Raw genomic sequence first — 17,648 nt, forward strand, 5'->3', positions numbered from 1 at the left:
TTTTTCTTCTAGGATGTGGAGAAAGAGAAGGAAACCCACAATTACCTCAGCACAGAGGAGATCAAAGAGAAGGTTCATAAGTACAACTTAGCAGTCACAGACAAGTTGAAGATGACCTTGGTAAGCACCCATAATGCTGTTTAAGTTGACACATGTCAAAAGATAAATGTAAATTGGTACCACAATCTCTATGTTTTAAAATCTCTGACTCACACTGGCAGAAGTTTAACGTCAAGGTCTGCAGAACAGGAAAGTGGAATATTTCTGCATCTTTCAAATTAAAGCTGTATTTTGAAGTAGATTTATCTCAAAATGAGTTAACACTTCTTAAAATTTTATTTTAAAAGATTTTGTGACCCCCACAGGATTTTTAGCATGATGTGTAATCATTGCCTGTTTAACGTATAGGCGGTAAATCAGATTCTGATAAGGCCTTAGATAAGTCTTATCTTGTGTCAATAAATTTGGAAGTGTCAGGAAGAGGAATTTGTGTCCATGGATTGGAATATAATTGAGCTGAGAGTTTTCTCAGCTGGTGTCAGCGTAAGACGAGGTGAGTAATATCCAGCTTCCTACGCTTTGTTGTTTCAGGCTTCTGCAACGGTGTGTTTGAAGCCCGTTGGGGAGCTGGGGTGGAGGAGGGAGAATTCCGCACGGGGCTTGGTGACATGAAAGGAGAGCTGACAACAAGGCCAGAGTGTTCACGTTCCTCTAAACTGGGCTGGCGGCTGTGCCTCGCCCATCCATTTGATGACTTTCCTCGAGGCGCCTGCCACCCCGTGGTGCCAGTTTCCAGGCCCTTGGACCCCTGCCTCCCAGTCTCTTGACTGTGAACTGGCAAAGTTCAGCAAAGGACAGGGTCACCGCTTAGAACAGGCCCTACTGAATTCTGTGACCCTTCAGGGAGCTTTTAAATCTAAACCCTGTGGTAAAGGATCCCTCCCTAGTGGGAGTCTGCCAAAAAGGGAAGAAGGGCAGATGACCTCAAGATTATGCTTCGTTATTCCAGCGGTGGTGTGTCTCCTTTTTCAAACACACTTTTCATCAGAGAAGACAAATTCCACTCCCCGCCCCACAAGGAGATTACAACAGATGCGAGTTTCCATGTTGTTTCAAAGATTACAAATTTGAAATATTGTATAACACCTTCCACAAGAATGAACAAGTGAATTAGGATTGTAAATTGATCTTGAAAGGAAGAAAAATAATGGACCATAAAGGGAGTTTTTCATGTTCTTTTTAAACTATGCCATTTATATGTAACACCTGAGGATTTGTTTAAAACATTACAATGAAACTTTTCTAAATATACTGGATGTAAAAAGAAAAAGTGAAGACCATTATTACTAATTTTAGCAACTAAGAAATAGCAGTTCTACCGTCAGTTAAGACAAGTGCTAAACTAACTCATCAAATTGTGTATATTACATATGCGCAGGTTGTTTGTATGAAAATTACACCTCAATAACGCTGTTAAAAATATATGCATATGTAAGAGACATAAATACATGTTAAAACAGAAAAGACATAAATACATGTTAAAATACATGTTAAACACGTTGTAGCTTGAATTTATTTTAAAAATATTGCTGCTTGAGGAGCCTGAAACGCATCATCGTGTGTCCCATGCTATATGGGATACGGGCTGTATAAAGGGATTTAGGCAAAATTGGTCATCTGGTACGTATCATAATAGCCGCTAGGAATGAAAACAGCTTGTTTTCTTACTGTCCACTCCTGGTTTACTTCGGGACATCAGAGTCCTTAATGGTGACTTTCTTTCCTGTGCCATAGCTGGTCCTCAGGTGCAGATGTGGTTTCCTTTGAGCACAGAGACATATCCCCCTGAGCTCTGAGAAGCCCGTGGTTTGGCCGGCATCTGCTCCATGGACTATAACCTCCCCAGGGCGCCCTGACCTTTCACGTGCAGCCTCAGAGGCGTGAGTCTCAGACTTCAGTGGCCACCGCGCTGGGAGGCTGCCTGGATCCCACATCTGCTCTGCAGACCTTGCCTCTGGAAGTGCTTTGCCAGGGTGTGTTAACCTCCCTCCGAGGTCATCCCCTGGGGGCAGCCTTCAATGCGGTTCTGCTGCAGAACTGTGAAGGAAAAGAAGAGAGAGAAAGAGTTTCCAAGTCCTTTTTTGGCTTCGCCGTGCTCCGTCCCTGGAATGCCACCATCAGCCCAGCTAAGCATGTGCTTTCTTCTTTCCCACTTCAGAACTCAAATGGGATTTACACTGGCTTCATTAAAGTACAGATGGAACTCTGCAAACCCCCGCAGACGTCTCCGAACCCTGGAAAGCTCGCTCCCGGGAGCAATGGCTGTATGAACACACTTCACATTAGCAGCACAAACACTGTGGGGGAGGTGATCGAGGCCCTGCTCAAGAAGTTCCTCGTGACCGAGAGCCCTGCTAAGTTTGCACTTTATAAGCGTTGTCATAGGGAAGATCAAGGTACGCTGCCACGCTTAAAATTAAAATGCGCCCTGCTTTGATGTCTTTTGTCCTCAGTAGCAGCCGGAAGACTGACGGGGGTGTCTGCATCAGTTACGTCAGAGCCCAGGGACAGATTCTGGCACGCAGTGAACGCTCCCTGGCTGTCCGTATTTCCGAGTGGGACCGTTGTGGGTCTGAGGGGCTCAGAGCATCCACGTGTGATGGATATTTTTGGAGGATTTCGTGGCAGTGCCCAGGGGGATAGCTTTGAATTTTTTTTTTTTTTTTAGCTTTGATTTTAGTGCTCTTTAGGACAAAAAGGAATGCCTCTGTGCTTGACGTTTTCAGGGACATATCCCACGTTTGGCGTACGTCTCAGTGTGGAGGGGTTTGGTGGACTTGTCTCCTCAGAGACCCTGCGGATGGGGAGGCACGTGGGCCTTCCTGCACATTTGACACTTAGCGATGTAAACAGTGAGGCCCTGGGTTCTGTCTCTGAGCTTGTCTCTCTGGCCGTTACACGGGACGTTTTTGGCACGCGGCCCCCCAGAGGCACAGGCAATGGGGTAGTAACATTTTGGTCTGGGGTCTGCCTGTCTAAGCTTAATACCTGCGATCAGTGGATAGCAAGAGAATGTTAAATAACTGTGTGAAGTAAGATATGCCGGCTCAGGTGCTCAAGGGGAAATCGATCCCAATGGTGGCAGCAATGGTGTGAGGGATTCAGTAAGTGTTACTTTGAAAATGGTGTGTATGTGTGAGCAATCAACTATTTAAGCTTTCTCTGGTTTTTCTGGGTCAAGCCTAAAGCAGCTATGGAAGGAAAGATACCAACCTGGCATGGTAGGAATGTCCTTCAGCTGCATGGGGATGAAACCCAGCTAGTAGCTGTGAGTGTGGGTGCAGTTTCTGAACACACGCGGTGGGCTGGGCCCTGCGGAAGACAGAGGTGACTAGGGCAGGGCTCGGCAGCATGGGGGCAGTTTGCATCTACAGGGAAATCGGCGCCCACAGTGCACTTGTGTCTGGAAGAGCCACAATAGTGTAGATGCATTCAGACGGCATTTCTGTTGCGCCGGCCTCTGCTTGCTCACCAGGACTTCAGCTGTGCAGTCTGCTGTGCAGTAACTGCGTCCTGTTGGGATATCGCCCTCATAGCTGGCACATCTTTCAACAGTACAGATAATGCCATTACCGTGTGTGTATGTATGGGGGTGTGTGTGTGTGTGTGCATGCATGCATGTGTGTGTGTGTAGCATGAGACACACATAGCTGTGCTTAAAGCCACCAGGGCTTGTATTCCGACTGCTTGGTTTGTGTGCAGCTGCTGATTCTAAATTAACCTGTAGAGATTTGCTCCTAGAGCTCTGATTTCCTGTTCTGTGGGTGGTATATTTGTATTGTTTTTAAAGGGGTTGCAGATCCCTTTTAAGTTTCTCGTCTTGCTTTCTAAAAGGAGGAGCAGAATGAATTATAAGCCCATTTGGGGACTAATACTCATTTAAATTCATTCTTGAAAATTCTTTGCTTTTTAATCAAGGCACAGTTTATATTGTGCAGACAGAACAGAAACAGTATGGCTTTCATCCCACTGTGGGCTCTTTATTGCTGGTAATAGGACGAGGAGGACGGTGACTTGGTGGCTGGGGTCACAGGGACTGTGGCTTTGATCGAGGAGGGGTCGGTGAGGGGTCGGTGAGGGGGTGTGTGGTCTAGGCAATGATGAATTCTTCTGCCAGTGACGCGTTGCTTGTTTCCTTGCTCAGTCTACGCCTGCAAGCTCTCGGACCGGGAACATCCCCTCCATCTGCGTTTGGTAGCAGGGCCCAGAACAGACACCCTTAGTTTTGTTCTTCGTGAACATGACATTGGAGAGGTGAGTGATGGTTCATGCTTGCTTTAAACTCTAGGACCGGCCGGCCCTGTTCTGTCCTCTGGTCTAGGGCCTTTTCCACCGGGGAGAAAGAGGAGGAGGAGGGCGGGGGGGGGGGGGTGTGTGTGCATGTGTCCGTCCGTCCGTCCGTCCATCTGTCTGTCCTGGGAGGAGGAGAGGTGGTCCTGAGGAGGAGCTTTCCGTGTGTTTTCAAATTCTCAGAAGTGGACCCAAAGTTAGCCTGCAATAGAGTTCTTTTACGACATTCATTATGTTGGCCTATGATTTTCAGAGGCGGGAGGAAATAAAGTTTTTTCCTTGACTTCCACCCAGAGTTGTTTTCGCCCCTTCTGCCTCCAGATTCCTCGAATCCAGCTGAACTTTGAAAGTTGACACTTTCCAAATGTCTGCCACTGACCAAGGTCACTCTACAGGGAAATCAGGAAAGGCAATCTCTCTACTGCGAAAGACATTTAACTAGTTTCTAGAATCTTTCTTTTCCCCTTTGCCCAAATTATCAAGAAGTTATGTTTATATGTGCCGGTTGAAGGAAAAAGCACTTTAGACCATTGTTCTAGGTCAAGTGACAACTTTCAACGGCACTTGAGTAAATGTCTCAGGCTTTTTTGTCTAGAACAGGGAATTTCTAATTTCTAATGTAGAAAATTTTGCTCTCCTACCCCATGGTTCTCATTTTCTTTAATAACCAGCTCACAACCCACCTCTGGGGAGCCCTCTGTCCTGGAGCCCACTTGGTGGTTTTGTTCTGGCTCCTCTGCATCCCCTCGTATGGGGCCATCTCCAGGCTTTCGTGCCCACGCCCTGGGGAGTCCCCAACGGAAGTGGCTCCTGGCTGGGGCAGTCATTCTCAGCCAGGACCCAGGGCCCCTTTGGGGAGGGGAGGATGTGGAGTGTGAAGAAACCGCCCAGGCGATGCCAAGTAGCCTTCTTGACATTTACTGCTTCAATTAAAAAAGGTTTTAAAAACCCCACAAACATTGACTTTGTGCCTGCCAAGTCCCAGGTGCTGTTAGGGAGACAGAACTCAGAGGCTCAGGGGTGAGAGATGAATCCCTGATGGTGCGAAGGAAGATGGCTGCGGTGTAGGCGAGAGAGAGAGAGAGAGACAGACAGACAGACAGACAATAAGCAAATGATTAAAGTAACCTTTATATCTTGTGTGATCAGGGCTCCCAGTGCTCAGAGAGAGCTTTCTAATAGACAAGTCCTGGGTGGGAGGGAGTGGAGGGAATCATGGAAGCCTTCTTAGAGAACGTGGCATTTAAGCTGAGACTTGGAAGTCGAGTAGGAGTTTGCCAGGCAGAGTGGAGGAGGGGAGAGCATGTGCCAAGCCCCTGGGGTCAGGAGTGAGGTGACAGCGTGAGAGAGGGTGGGATCTTTCAGACTCGGCAGAAACAACCAAGGGGGCCATTGAGTGATTCTCAGCAGGGGAGGGTCACGACCAGATTTGCATTCGCACGGAATATTCTAGCTGGCTGTTTTGGGAACAGATTGAGGAGTTTAAGAGCGGAGAGAGGAGAGGCAGCCCGGTAGGAGGGGTCCCAGGGAGGCAGGAGATGATCGTGGCTGGCAGGAGGGCGCAGGAGAGATGGGAAGAGCATGCGAATGAGCGAACTGTTTAGGAAGTGATGAAACCGCAGCAGGTGAGGAAGAAGGCAGCCGAGGCTGACTCTGAGTAGAGGGAAGAGAGTGCTTTAGGGTGGAGGGTGTGGAGTCGTTTCTACGCCTCTGGGGTCAGGCCAGGAGAGGAGTGTCTAATGGCCTTGGGGATGTGGAGGTCTTTGACCTTAGTGAGAGCCATTCTGGAGGACCGCAGGAGGAGGAAGGAAGGAGGGCGATGGAGGTGAGCCGAGTTGGGGTGGAGGGAGGGCCGGTCCCAGGGCCGGTCCTGTGAACACTGGGCTGTGAGTTGGCCAGGGAGGGCAGCCACGCCTCCACGTGCTCGGTCAGCATTCCGAAGTCTTGACGTGGAGTCCAACACCTGGCCCTTTCTTTTCTGTGTTCTCTCACAGTGGGAAGCCTTCAGCCTTCCAGAACTACAGAATTTCTTGCGTATCCTGGACAAGGAGGAAGACGAGCAGCTGCAGAACCTGAGGAAGCGCTACGCAGCCTACCGGAACAAGCTAGAAGAAGCCCTCGGCGAGGTGTGGAAGCCCGGTTAAGGCGCGGGCTCCGGCTCGCTCGGCCGCCGCGGGACCTGTGTGTGGACCAGCAGCAGCTGTCTCTGCTCGGAGGGCTGTGTTCCGGCCCTGTGATGCTAGGGTCTTCCCCTTTGATCTCTAGATTTAGTTCCCAGACCTGGCCACACAGCATCCTGCCCCTTAGGCGTCCTCTGTAAGGGATTCTGCAAGCTTGTTCTGTTCCATCACTGCGGTGTTACCTCTTGGCAAGCTGTGAACCTGTTCTTATCTGGAGCATTCTAGAGTGCTTTGAAGCATGGACTCTGGGTTGTTGTTTTTTCTTATTTTCTTTTAGTTATTTTAATTATGTGATGTTGATGTTAAGCTTAAGGGTGTGCAAACGACTTTTTAAAAGCTTAACGAGGAATCTATCTGAATACTTGTCCTATGTTGAAACTACCTGTTTGTTTTTTGATTTTTTTTTTTTTTTTAAATGTCAGGGGAAACGGTCCATGTGAATTGAAAGGCACAGGAAGCTAGAACGCTGAGGAATTGGGGAAGGAGTTTGGAGGAGTTTGACCAAGAAAGTAAAGAGCAAGTTTGGAAGAAGGCGCGAGTGGAGGTGGGGTGCTCCGAGGGAGGGTGTTTTGGGTGATGCGTTGACGGTGAAGGATGAAGGTGTATTTGCTTGTCAGTGATTTAAAAAGTAACCAGTTCTGAGATGTCAAGCCCTCTCAGTAGTGCTTGACTTCCCGGTAAGGAAAATGGGGGAACAGAACCAAAGACAGTAGGACCTAGACCAAAAGGAGGGCTAACCCAGCGGCTGACCCAGAGCCCGGCGGAGCACTCGGGCCGGGGTCCGCGGAGCCAGCAGACAGGCCCTGGCGGCTGGAGCTGCCCCCGGGACGGCCCGGAGCCTGCTGCTCAGAGCGGGGGCTCACAGGGCACCTTCTCTGGGCAGGTGAGCAGTGGCCATGCGCTGACTCCTGTGAAGCTATGGTTTTCCCCTGGGTGATTTTCAAAGCTGAAAGGAGTTTGGGTGGGGCAGCTGGCTCCCCGATGGCTCGTGGGGAGATGCGCCACATCCGAGCGCACAGCACGCTTCCTGACAGTCACCTTGAGGCTCCCTCCTCTCCTTCCCCTCCCTTTGTCCTCCCCTCCTCCTCCTTCCCCCTTTCTCTTATTCAGTGAAGGCTTCTTCCCTAATGTAGAGCAGGGATGCGGATGAAAGACCAGGTCCTGTGGGCAGCTAGACAGGGAGGGCAGTCCACCCCCGCTGGCCGCTCGAGGGCTGCCTTGTGGAAACGCTTTAACAGAAGTGCATGTTCCTCCCAACCAAAGAAACGCGTGTGCAATAGGAGCCTTCCGGAGGCGGGTGAGAAACTCATGGTGTGCAGCAGGCAGTCTGAGAACAGCGGGAAAGGGTGCTGTGCTGCTGGGGGGCCTCGGTCTCTGTTTAGCCTAGGATATTTTTTGTTTGTTTATAAATTCCCAAGGAATTGTTAACACTTTGGTGACACCTAATGGATTCTTTTTGAAACTCCGAGGTGCTTCAGGGCTTTGCCTAAGTGAACTGTGCCTTTTATTGCATTTCTGTCTCCTCTTCGTGGCCCTTGGGACACTTCAGAGAAGACCCATCTGGTGGGAGGCAGGTGGGAGTGTCGGTTTCGCTGTGCCACACACATTACTGAGACAATCATATCTTCTGAACTTTTTAAGGAAAGTTGGAAAAAAAAAAGTAGAGCTAGCTATAAAATATGTATGGCACATCTTGTTTAATTTTGCATGTACCTTCTTTTTAGTTCATTGATGAGGTTTAGTGACATTGTCATCCAACACTTTACCTTTATTGTTCAGGGAGTGCCTTCCTGACTTTATACTGGTTTTACTATCCAGACTGTGGCTTGGGTTTGAGTATACTGTTATCAACCACCTGGTCTCTGAATTACCCATCCCGGGAAGCTTATATTTTTTGAAGCATTTGTTTCTCAGATCAAGACACTGTTAGAACCTAAAGTAGGAGCTGATGGGTATCTGTGAATTTTTTTTTTTTTTTTACTTGAAGTAGATTGTCTAAAATAGGCATCCTCATCTGTGTTATCCAGAACCTCGCTCACTGTTGTGTGCACTACAAGTTGCAATTTGGAAACCTTGCTGTATTGAAATTCTGTCAGTACAGACCAACGTTCTCTCCCAAACACTGGTTACTGCGGCAGCGTTTTTAATGTGTAAAAGAAGAAAGGCCACAAAGGCCGAAGATTTTTAAAAATCATTGTACAAATTCTTATGATAAATTAAGCTTTGCTGTAATACTGTTTTCTCTTCAGTATGTGATGGTACAGGAACGATGTTAAATGAAGGGGTGGTATTGCAGGGGAGCATTTTAAATCGCAGAAGTAAAAAGTTATAATATTTATAATTTCGATGAGTTTAAGTTTATTTTTATAGGGAAGATTTTTCTTCCCTAAAATTGTTTCTGGAATGGCAAATTGTTTCCATTATTAAAAGTTGAAGTTGTTAGTGGATGTTTGTGTGTTTTCCTTTATGATAATACACCAGGTAAAAGAAAGCCACGGGCTGGCACGAACCGCTTTTGCAGATACACGGGGACACGTGTGGGGAGGCGACAGCTTTTCCTAGGTTTGAGTGGGGGCACACTGGTTCTCTCAAATGGCATTCTTCCTTTGCCTTATCCTCTGGGGAAAATAACCCTAGGTGAGTGTCCATATAACACATTCCTGAAGCGATTGTTTTAATTGTGAAATATACATGCATTCAAAAGTCTATGAAGCCTGGGAACAGTTTAAAGAATGATTTGCCCTGTGACCACTACAAATAGATTAGAAATCCTCTCCCTCCACCCCCCAGGCTGGTCCCTGAGGGCTCCATCCTTGAAACGGACCACTTTCAACAGGAAAGTATCTGTACTTTTTGCTCAGCGTGACTCTCCCATGGGACGGGGAGTGTCTGGTTCCCGCCCGGGCTGCCACCGGCCTTCTCGGCCCAGGCCGCCCACCTGGTGGAGGCGAGGTTTTCGCGGCTGCACTGCCCCCTAGAGGCCCTGGAGGTTGGTGACCGGGAAACTGCGCGTCCGACAGTTGCTGTGCAAGTGCAAATATGATGGTAGAAAATGATGGTCCCATATTGAGCTCCCTTTTCGCTGAACTGTCCAGAGGAATGTAGTTTGGGGCTTCAGCCTGGGTTACTGCTCCAGGTCCAGGAGGAGCTTTTGGGATTTTTCTCCCTTAAAGCGAATTAGCTTTCTGCTCTAGGCTTTTCTTCAGAATTTGTCACCGATTGGTAACTTGTTGAAATAAATATTCTTAGGGTGCAGCATCCGTTCTTAAGAATTGTCTACTGCGTTTGGGACTGTTAGATGATCCTGATTGGGTGTTTTGTTTTTTTGAAAAGAGGGAGAGTCCTTACTACAATAGCAAATTCAAAGAAAAGTGCCTGCCGTGTGCCAGGCCTTATTCCTACACGCTTACTGTGTGTGAACGCGTTTTCTCCCCCTCATGCCCATTTGCAGATGAGGAAACAGCAGCTCCCTGTGGCCGCTCTGTGTGCCTGGCAGAGCCGGTCCGCCTCTCCCCGGCCTTTCCCTGTGAGCTCTGTCCCGCTTTTCAGTTATCCTGCCTATTAAAAGCCTGTTAGTTGTCTCTCAGGGGCCGTCCATCTGAAAGGGGCCGTCCATCTGAAAGCAGCCCTCTCGGTGCAGCCGGGATTTGTGGGAAATGAAAGGGCAGTCTTGATGTCAGTGCTTTTCGATCCATCATTTTGTTTGTTGAGCATTCCGTTTCAGTGATGCTAAGTCACCGAGAACGAAGCCCTGCCTGTGTTCGCAGGTCCCCTTGCGTGGGGGAAACTGACAGGAACCCCGAGTTCTGGCCACGAGTGAGGGAATTCCCTGGAACCACGAGACGAAGAACAGCTTCCCGGAGCAGTCAGAGTCCCGGGAGCCGCCGGACACTTGGGAAGGCTGGAGTCTACCCCCTCCCGAGGACGACCCTTTCCGAAGGAGCGCAGGAAGCTAAGTGTTCAGTCTTTAAAGTGCACGTTTGTCCGGTGTGAATTCCTACTCGCTTTGTTAAGAGTGCGAGGAAGCGGCTTTGTCTGAGGATTAGGCGGACATGGGGGTGGGGGCAGTGGGCAGCGTTAAATAACACCTTCCAGGTGAAATGCATTAATTCCATCTGCAGGATTTTGGGGTTTTTTTTTTTTTTGGTTGGTGGTTTTCGGTTTCATTCTGTTTTGGTTTCTGGCAAATCTTTCCCTTTAATTCTTCCAGGAGAGAATGGCAGGGTAGAGGTCAGACTCTTTGATCTGGAATCACAGTTTCCGCGGACACTCGTGACTCATGCTGGGCGGAGGCAGCGCTTGCAGCCACAGGCCTCCGGAAGCTCCTTCCCGTTTCCGAGAGTCTCAGAATTTTTAAGTGTTTATACACAAACAGCACAACATCAGGGCTCCTTGTAAACTTCAAAAGAAGTTGGGGTTCTGGCTTTGTTCTTGGGAGGGAATGGCTCTCCCAGGATGGTTGGTTTATATCTTTCTGAGCACGAGTCTTACCTTTAATGCGCCTCGGCCTGTAGCGCGCGGGTCTGGCTGTGTGGCCGCCTCTGCAGCCTCCCCTCCTCATTGACACCCGTGTGGACGCAGGGGATTAATTAAGCCCTGGGTGCGGCTCCTTTTCCGTGAAGTGGAATTCTAGGGGGCTCTGCTTCAGACGGCTTTCTGGTTTTCAAATGCAATAAAATTCCCTTAAATTCTAGGAATTCTGGAGCAGCGAACTGCAGTGTCTCTCTAAAACTTAGAATCCTTGAATTATTACCCTTGCAGGCGGGGAGGCAACAGCTTAAAATCACATCTTTTGCTCTGAACTATAAATGGTGTCTTCAGATCCTTTTTAAGACGGCAAACATTTCAAATGCTTTTCTTGCTTGTGTGATCTCTCAAGGAAAACATTCAAAGCCAATGATGTTTAGGTGAAGTTGAGCATGGACACGCTTATCTGAGAATACAAGGGCAGCCATAGAAATCAAGGACTTGGGTTTCTGCCTTCAGATGAGGGAGTTTGTGTGTCTGGGGAAGGGGGGGAGCTTCCGGGGAGATCACCAGCGGGAGCGAGGGGTGCAGCAGGATGCTCCTGGCCCCTGGAGCTCACGCCCCCCTCTCCCAGCTTGCTTTCTAAAATTTTGTTCTTTTGCAAGTAAGGCCACGGAGCAGAGGCACAGGAAGTCTTGGGGAAGGTTATTCTGAAGCTGGCAGTAGGGAAAGGGCGGTGCTTAGGATCTCTTGGAAGAGATTTCAAGACCCTGAGGTTACCACACTATTTCTTCCTGGACTGCCTCCAGAACTACCGCAGGTGCTGATTTTTAAAAGGCAGGTTTTTCTGCACCCCACCCCAAAGCTACTGAATCTGAATCTCTAGTCCTGGGCCCTGAGCAACTCCTGTTTTAACAAGCACCCGTATGTTTTCAAATGCCAATTACAAATCTTAGAGCTCCATGGAGCATTTCAGAGGCGGAAGGGAGACATCCGCCTACACAGTTGTACCTCTCTCTCTCTCTCTTTTTTAAACAAATTACTTCCACGTTGAGAGTAATGGCTAGCCTGCAGAGAGGCTCCCCGACCTGCCATTTAGCCCTGGGAAAACCAGTTCTATATATAGTATGACCCTGTACCCCTGACCATGGCTAACTGGATCTTAGTTAGACCTCTCATAGAAGGCCATTGATCAATTAGACTTTCTCAAAATTTTAAATAAAGAAACGAGAATTCTAGTTAGTCAGTGATGGCTACTCATAGACCAGGGGGCTGAGCCCCACCACTGGGCCTTGTATCACAGGCAGAGAGAGACTGTAGAGAAAGCAGGAGAAGGGAGCAGAGGGAAGTAGAGAGGAGAGGCCATGTGGCCTTTGGGAGATGGAGAGAGTAAATTCAGAACATACTTGATGTTTTTAGCTGTTGGATGCCTCATGGTACACTTCTTCCCTCAGTAAAGAATTATCTTGGTTTACAAGGGTTCTGTACCCATATACCTATTTCTACTATGGGATCAAGAGTAGAAATGGAAATTTATAGCACTAAATCCCTATTAGGAAAGACGAAAGGGCTCAAATGAATGACATCAGCTTCCACTTTAAGAAACTGGAAAAAGAAAAGCAAACCCAAAGTAAGCAGGAGAAAGGGAGTAATGAAGAGTGGCGATTAATGAAATAGAAAACAGAAACACCATCAATGAAACCAAAAGCTGGTTCTTTGAGAAGATCAACAGAATTGGTAATCCTCTAACCAGATTGATCAGGCAACAACGACAAGATGCAAATGAACAGCGTCAGCAACAGGAGAGGTGACATCACTACAGATTCTACAGAAATCCTTGATATGTTCATATTTTAGGTCCTTGCATTGAAATAATTTTCCTTAAAAATTAGTTATTTTCTGCTTAAAAAATGGTAAGCTCTAAACACAGTCCTAATTTTGCCTAGCTTCTGAGAAGCGTGCCAAATGACAAGTGCTGATGTTCCTGCCGCTACCAGCTTCTTTGTTCCCTCAGGAATTTACAGTTATCTGCAGTATGTACCTTTAATGCATATGATCAGTAATATTCTGACAACCTTGAAGCTTACTTTCATATTATTGGGAATACAGTAGGGTTCATGCTTATTAAAATGAGGATTAAGATTATGCTCGCGGGTTTCCTTCCTCCCTTGCTTCCTTCCTTTCCATTCCTCCTTCTCCCATCCCTCTCTCCCTCCCTGCCTCCCTCCCTTTCTTTTGTTTTCTTTCTTTCTCAACCAGTAGCTTGGAACTAATTGTAATCATATTTGAGGAATGAGCGTGTCTGGTTTGCTGTCAGGTTCTGTGATATCTATATTCTCATAACCATCCTTTTGTCCTTAAACCTTTCACTTATATTAGTTTGTTCTGTTCTTTGCACAAAAAGAAACTTGAGTAGAACACCAAGTGTTTTAACTTCTTTCCTTCAAGAGATATTTATAAATCACCCGAGAATGTGAGGTACCGGGTAGATTATGGTGGGAAGGAACATCCTGGTCCCGGTCTCATGGAAACCGGAGTCCTTGTGTAGTGCAGACTGCCAAGTGTCATGAAGCTAAGGTACAGAGAGCTCTGAGAGTTTATTATTTTAGGAGGTTAGAGAAGCTTTCCTGGCAGAAGTGATTTGGAGCTGAGATCTTACGGGTGAGTAGGAGCTCCCCAGCAGAATTCATCACTTACCTTACGTGAGAATTTTCTACTTGATGGGACTGGTTTCTGAGGTCTTTCTTTTGGGAGCATGTGACACTGGTGTCACTCTGACTGTTTTTCCTCTATTATGAAAAAAGAACTTTAAGTAGGGTAAATAATTCTCTCTAGGTTAAGAATTCATCTTCGGCAAGGGCAGAGTTAAAATTTATGATGACAGGTGCTCTGGATCAAACCCGATTTCTTTTTTCCTGTGAAGTGGGGAGGGGGTCAGCCGTCTGCTTACCTCCCAGGGCTGATGTGAGGGCCAAGTAAGACAGCGAAGGCAAAGGTGCACCCTTCAGCTTAGCGTAAGGCGGTATTATTCTCCACGTTCCTCTTCCTCCAGTGGTGCCATGGCCGCTTTAGCACTGCGCCAAGCTGCTTGCCTATCGCGTTGACGCTAAAATTCATCTAAGAAGCAATACTGAGGATGCGGTTTCTAAGAGGGATATTTTTCCAAGCAGAAATGTTGTTTTTGTTTTTTAAACTCACGCTTAGGGAAGGAAATGGAATTATAAGCAAAACACTCAAGATTCTACGGCAAATAGTAGAACAAGAAATCCGCATTCAGAGCCTTCCCTTGTCCTCCCATAAATACAGTGGCAGAGTGTTGTCTTTCTTCTCTGACGAGTTAAAGCCAAAATGCTCAGAGCAGCTGGGAGCATCAGAGCAGCTGGGAGCAGGGATGCCCGTGCCGTCACGTCTCTGTGAGGAGAGAGTGATGCTGACACATTCAGACTGGAGGGCCACGTAGGTGCAGCTGGGGGCCTGCTCCCTTGTTGCTAGTCAGTGTCGTTGGTGTGCGAACCCCTCCACCCCCCAGCCCCAGAGAGTAATCTCCTTGGGGACTGGACCATCTCCAGCTCACTTTAGACTTCTCCCAGCTGCAGGGCACAACCTGTGTGGGACTAAACATTTCATAGACGTGTCTGGAAACAGCCACTTGGGAGGCTTTGAAACAGGAAGGGGCCCTTCTACAGGCAGACCATGACCTGCGGCTTCCTGCCTCTCCTAATGCAGTCCGTGTTCACCCCTGACCTCTTAACTAGGGCCTTCGTGGCCTTACAGGAAGAAGAAAGGGGCAGGATGACGGAGGCCCCCACTTTTTGTCTGGCCCTGCTGTGCAGAGGACCAGACTTGGCACACTGGGCTGCATTTGCAGTGGGGCAGCCACAGAGCGCAGTCAGGGGCTGGGCTCTGCCCTGAGAGCAGACCCGGGGTGAGTTGTCGCCCATTCCAGACTGCCGGAAGAATGCAGGTTGTCGTGCTGCTCTCGGGCCTAGTAACGTTGCCGCGTGCCCGATCTGGGCGGTGCTGGGAGACTGCAGAGAAAAGCGCACGAGGCAGCCACTTTCTTAGGAATGTCAGCAGGAGCAGAACCCATTGTGCCTCTGAGCTACTTTCCTAGTGTTGGGACGAGGCAAGGGAGTGGTGACTGATGATCTCAATTTGGAGAACAGGTGCCCGAGAAACCAAGCCAGCAGCCTCACCTGCTGCAGCTGCTGAGGAGCTGCCCACTGCGCGCTGCGCTGTCCCCCGCACCAGCTTCTGTGAGATACGGAGACTTACCAGAGGGAAGACTGGGTCTGCGACCGGAGCCTGCCAGCCAGGAGAGTCCATTAAAATATTTTCCAGCGTGTGCTGAGAACGACATTTCAGCAACCGTTCTGACAAGGAAGCTGCTACGGGGTTTTCGTAACGGTGACTGGGAACCAGTGTTTATTTATGCTCTTCAAGCATGTAGTGTACATAAGACTTTTTTTTCCCTTTTTGAGATGAGTTGAGCCTCTATGACCAGAAGCTTTGCCCTGTCCTGGGTACCTGCAGTTGGACATGTTTTGGCAAAAGGCCTGCCCCAGGTTCTCTCTCGGTAAGCCAGCTTTGGTCATTACAGGAGTCATATCTTGCTGCATTTTATTACTCCAGCATCAGCAGCTTAAAACAACATTAAACGTTTATTCTATCACGTGGTCTCCATGGGTCAGGAGTTTGGGAGCAGCTTAGCTGGATGGTTCTGGCTTGGGGGTCTCATGAGGTTGCAGTTAAATGTTGGCCGGGGCTGCGGTCATCTGAAGTCTTGACAGGCCGGAGGATCTGCTTCTGAGATGGCTCACTCACACAGCTGGTAAGTAGGGGCTGGTCATTTGCACGGGGCCTCAGATCTCACCATGCAGACCTCACCATAGGGCTGCTCAAGTGGCTTCATGATACGGTGGCAGATTTCCCCCTGAATGATCCAAGAGACAGCAAGGCAGAAGTGGCCGTGTCTCTTATGAGGTAGCCTTGGCAGTCACACACCATCACGTATGCCCTATCCTATTGGTCGCGTGGACCAACCCTGATGCATTGTGGGAAGATCACTGGGAGGCATCTTGGACTGGCTTACCACAGCCATACTGGAAATAGTTAAATGAAGTGTGAAGAGAGGAGCGCTTGCTTTGACTTCTTTTCCAACAGCCACGCTGTGGAGCAGGACAAGAAGCCACTGGAATGGTGTGGCACCTCCCCTTCTTGGTCCAAAACTGCTTTCCCTGTGAATACAGGTATCAGGGACAAGGTCTTTTTTCTTTTTGGTCTGTTAATATATGTTGTATATATTTAGGTGCTCCTATGTTAGGTGCATAAATATTTACAAATGTTACATCCTCTTGTTGGACTGACCCCGTGATCACTATGTAATGCCCTTCTTTGTCTCTTATTATAGTTTTTGTTTTAAAGTCTATTTTGTCTGATGTAGGTATAGCTACCCCAGCTTTCCTTTGGTTTCCATTTGCATGGACTATCTTTTTCCATCTCTTCACTTCCAGTCTGTACGTGTCGTCACATCTGAAGTAAGTCTCTTATAGACAGCCTATGGATGTGTCTTTCTTTTTATCCATTTACTCGATGTCTTTGATTGGAGAACTTGGTCCATTTACATTTAAAGTAATTACTGATAGATATGGGCTTACTGCCATTTTATGAGTTGTTTCCTGGCTGTTTTGTAGCTCCTCTCTTCCTTTCTTCTGTTGCCCTCTTTATGGTGTGCTGACTTTTAGTGGTGTGCTTAGATGCCTTTTTCTTTTGTGTATCTACAATAGGTTTTTGCTTTGCAGCTACCATGAGGCTTACATGTAACAACTTAGAACAATCTATTTAAGTTGATAAACTTGAACGTGTTCTAAACCTCTACATTTTTACCCTCTCCCTTTGTTTTTGATGTCCATTTTACATTTATCACCTGTGTATCCCCTTAATAATTAGTTATGTGTACTACTTTTGTCTTTTAACCTTCATAGTAGCTTGATAAATGATTAATCCACTACCTTTACTATATATTTACCTCTACTAGTGAGATTTATACTTTCATGTCTTGTTACTAATTAGCGTGCTTTCTTTTCAGCTTGTCAGCCCCTTTAACCTTCCTCGTAAGGCTGGTTTAGTGGTGATGAACTGTAGCTTTTGCTTGTCTGGAAAACTTTCTCCTTCAATTCCTAATGATCACCTTGCTGGGTAGAGTATTCTTAGTCGAAAGTTCTTTTCTTAAGTTCTCTTTTCGATCTACATAATGCCCTGGAGATCAGGAATAGAGTAATCCCTTTCACAACTAAGCTCGCTGCTACTCTGTTAGGCAGAGTAGGCACTCAGATGGATGAGGGAGGGAACCAGCCTTCCTAGATCACAGAGATAGCCGCATGTAACAGAAAGATGGCAGTGAAGCCAGATCTTTGAAATCCTGACTCTGACTAATGAGCTTTGTGAGCTTGGGTAAATTAAGCTGAAGAGCAAACCTAGCCTGCAGAGCTGTTTTTATCATGATAAATACTAATTAGAAGCATCCTCTGCCTCTCTCTACCCTTTGAAAATCTGTTAGTATCAGTCTGAGCTGCAGGTTAGGAGGACACACATGGATCTGAGGTCTCAGGAGCAGAAGGTGGTCATGAGAGCTCCCTCTGAAGACGAAGC

At 47.6% G+C, this 17,648-nt stretch overlaps 1 protein-coding gene across 1 annotated transcript in view; it reads left to right on the forward strand.

Moving 5' to 3' along the window:
* The window catches only part of RASSF3 (Ras association domain family member 3), a 65,692-nt gene extending 56,715 nt beyond the window's left edge, over nt 1-8,977 (forward strand). Inside the window, exons 2-5 of the mRNA XM_014830644.3 lie at nt 13-120; nt 2,219-2,456; nt 4,205-4,314; nt 6,345-8,977. Coding sequence (XP_014686130.1) covers nt 13-120; nt 2,219-2,456; nt 4,205-4,314; nt 6,345-6,494 — 606 coding nt within the window. The 3' untranslated portion in view covers nt 6,495-8,977. The remainder of the gene's footprint in view (nt 1-12; nt 121-2,218; nt 2,457-4,204; nt 4,315-6,344) is intronic.
* The last annotated feature ends 8,671 nt before the right edge of the window (nt 8,978-17,648 follow it).

This window comes from Equus asinus, chromosome 22 (genome assembly GCF_041296235.1).
Source record: "Equus asinus isolate D_3611 breed Donkey chromosome 22, EquAss-T2T_v2, whole genome shotgun sequence".
NCBI lineage: Eukaryota > Metazoa > Chordata > Mammalia > Perissodactyla > Equidae > Equus > Equus asinus.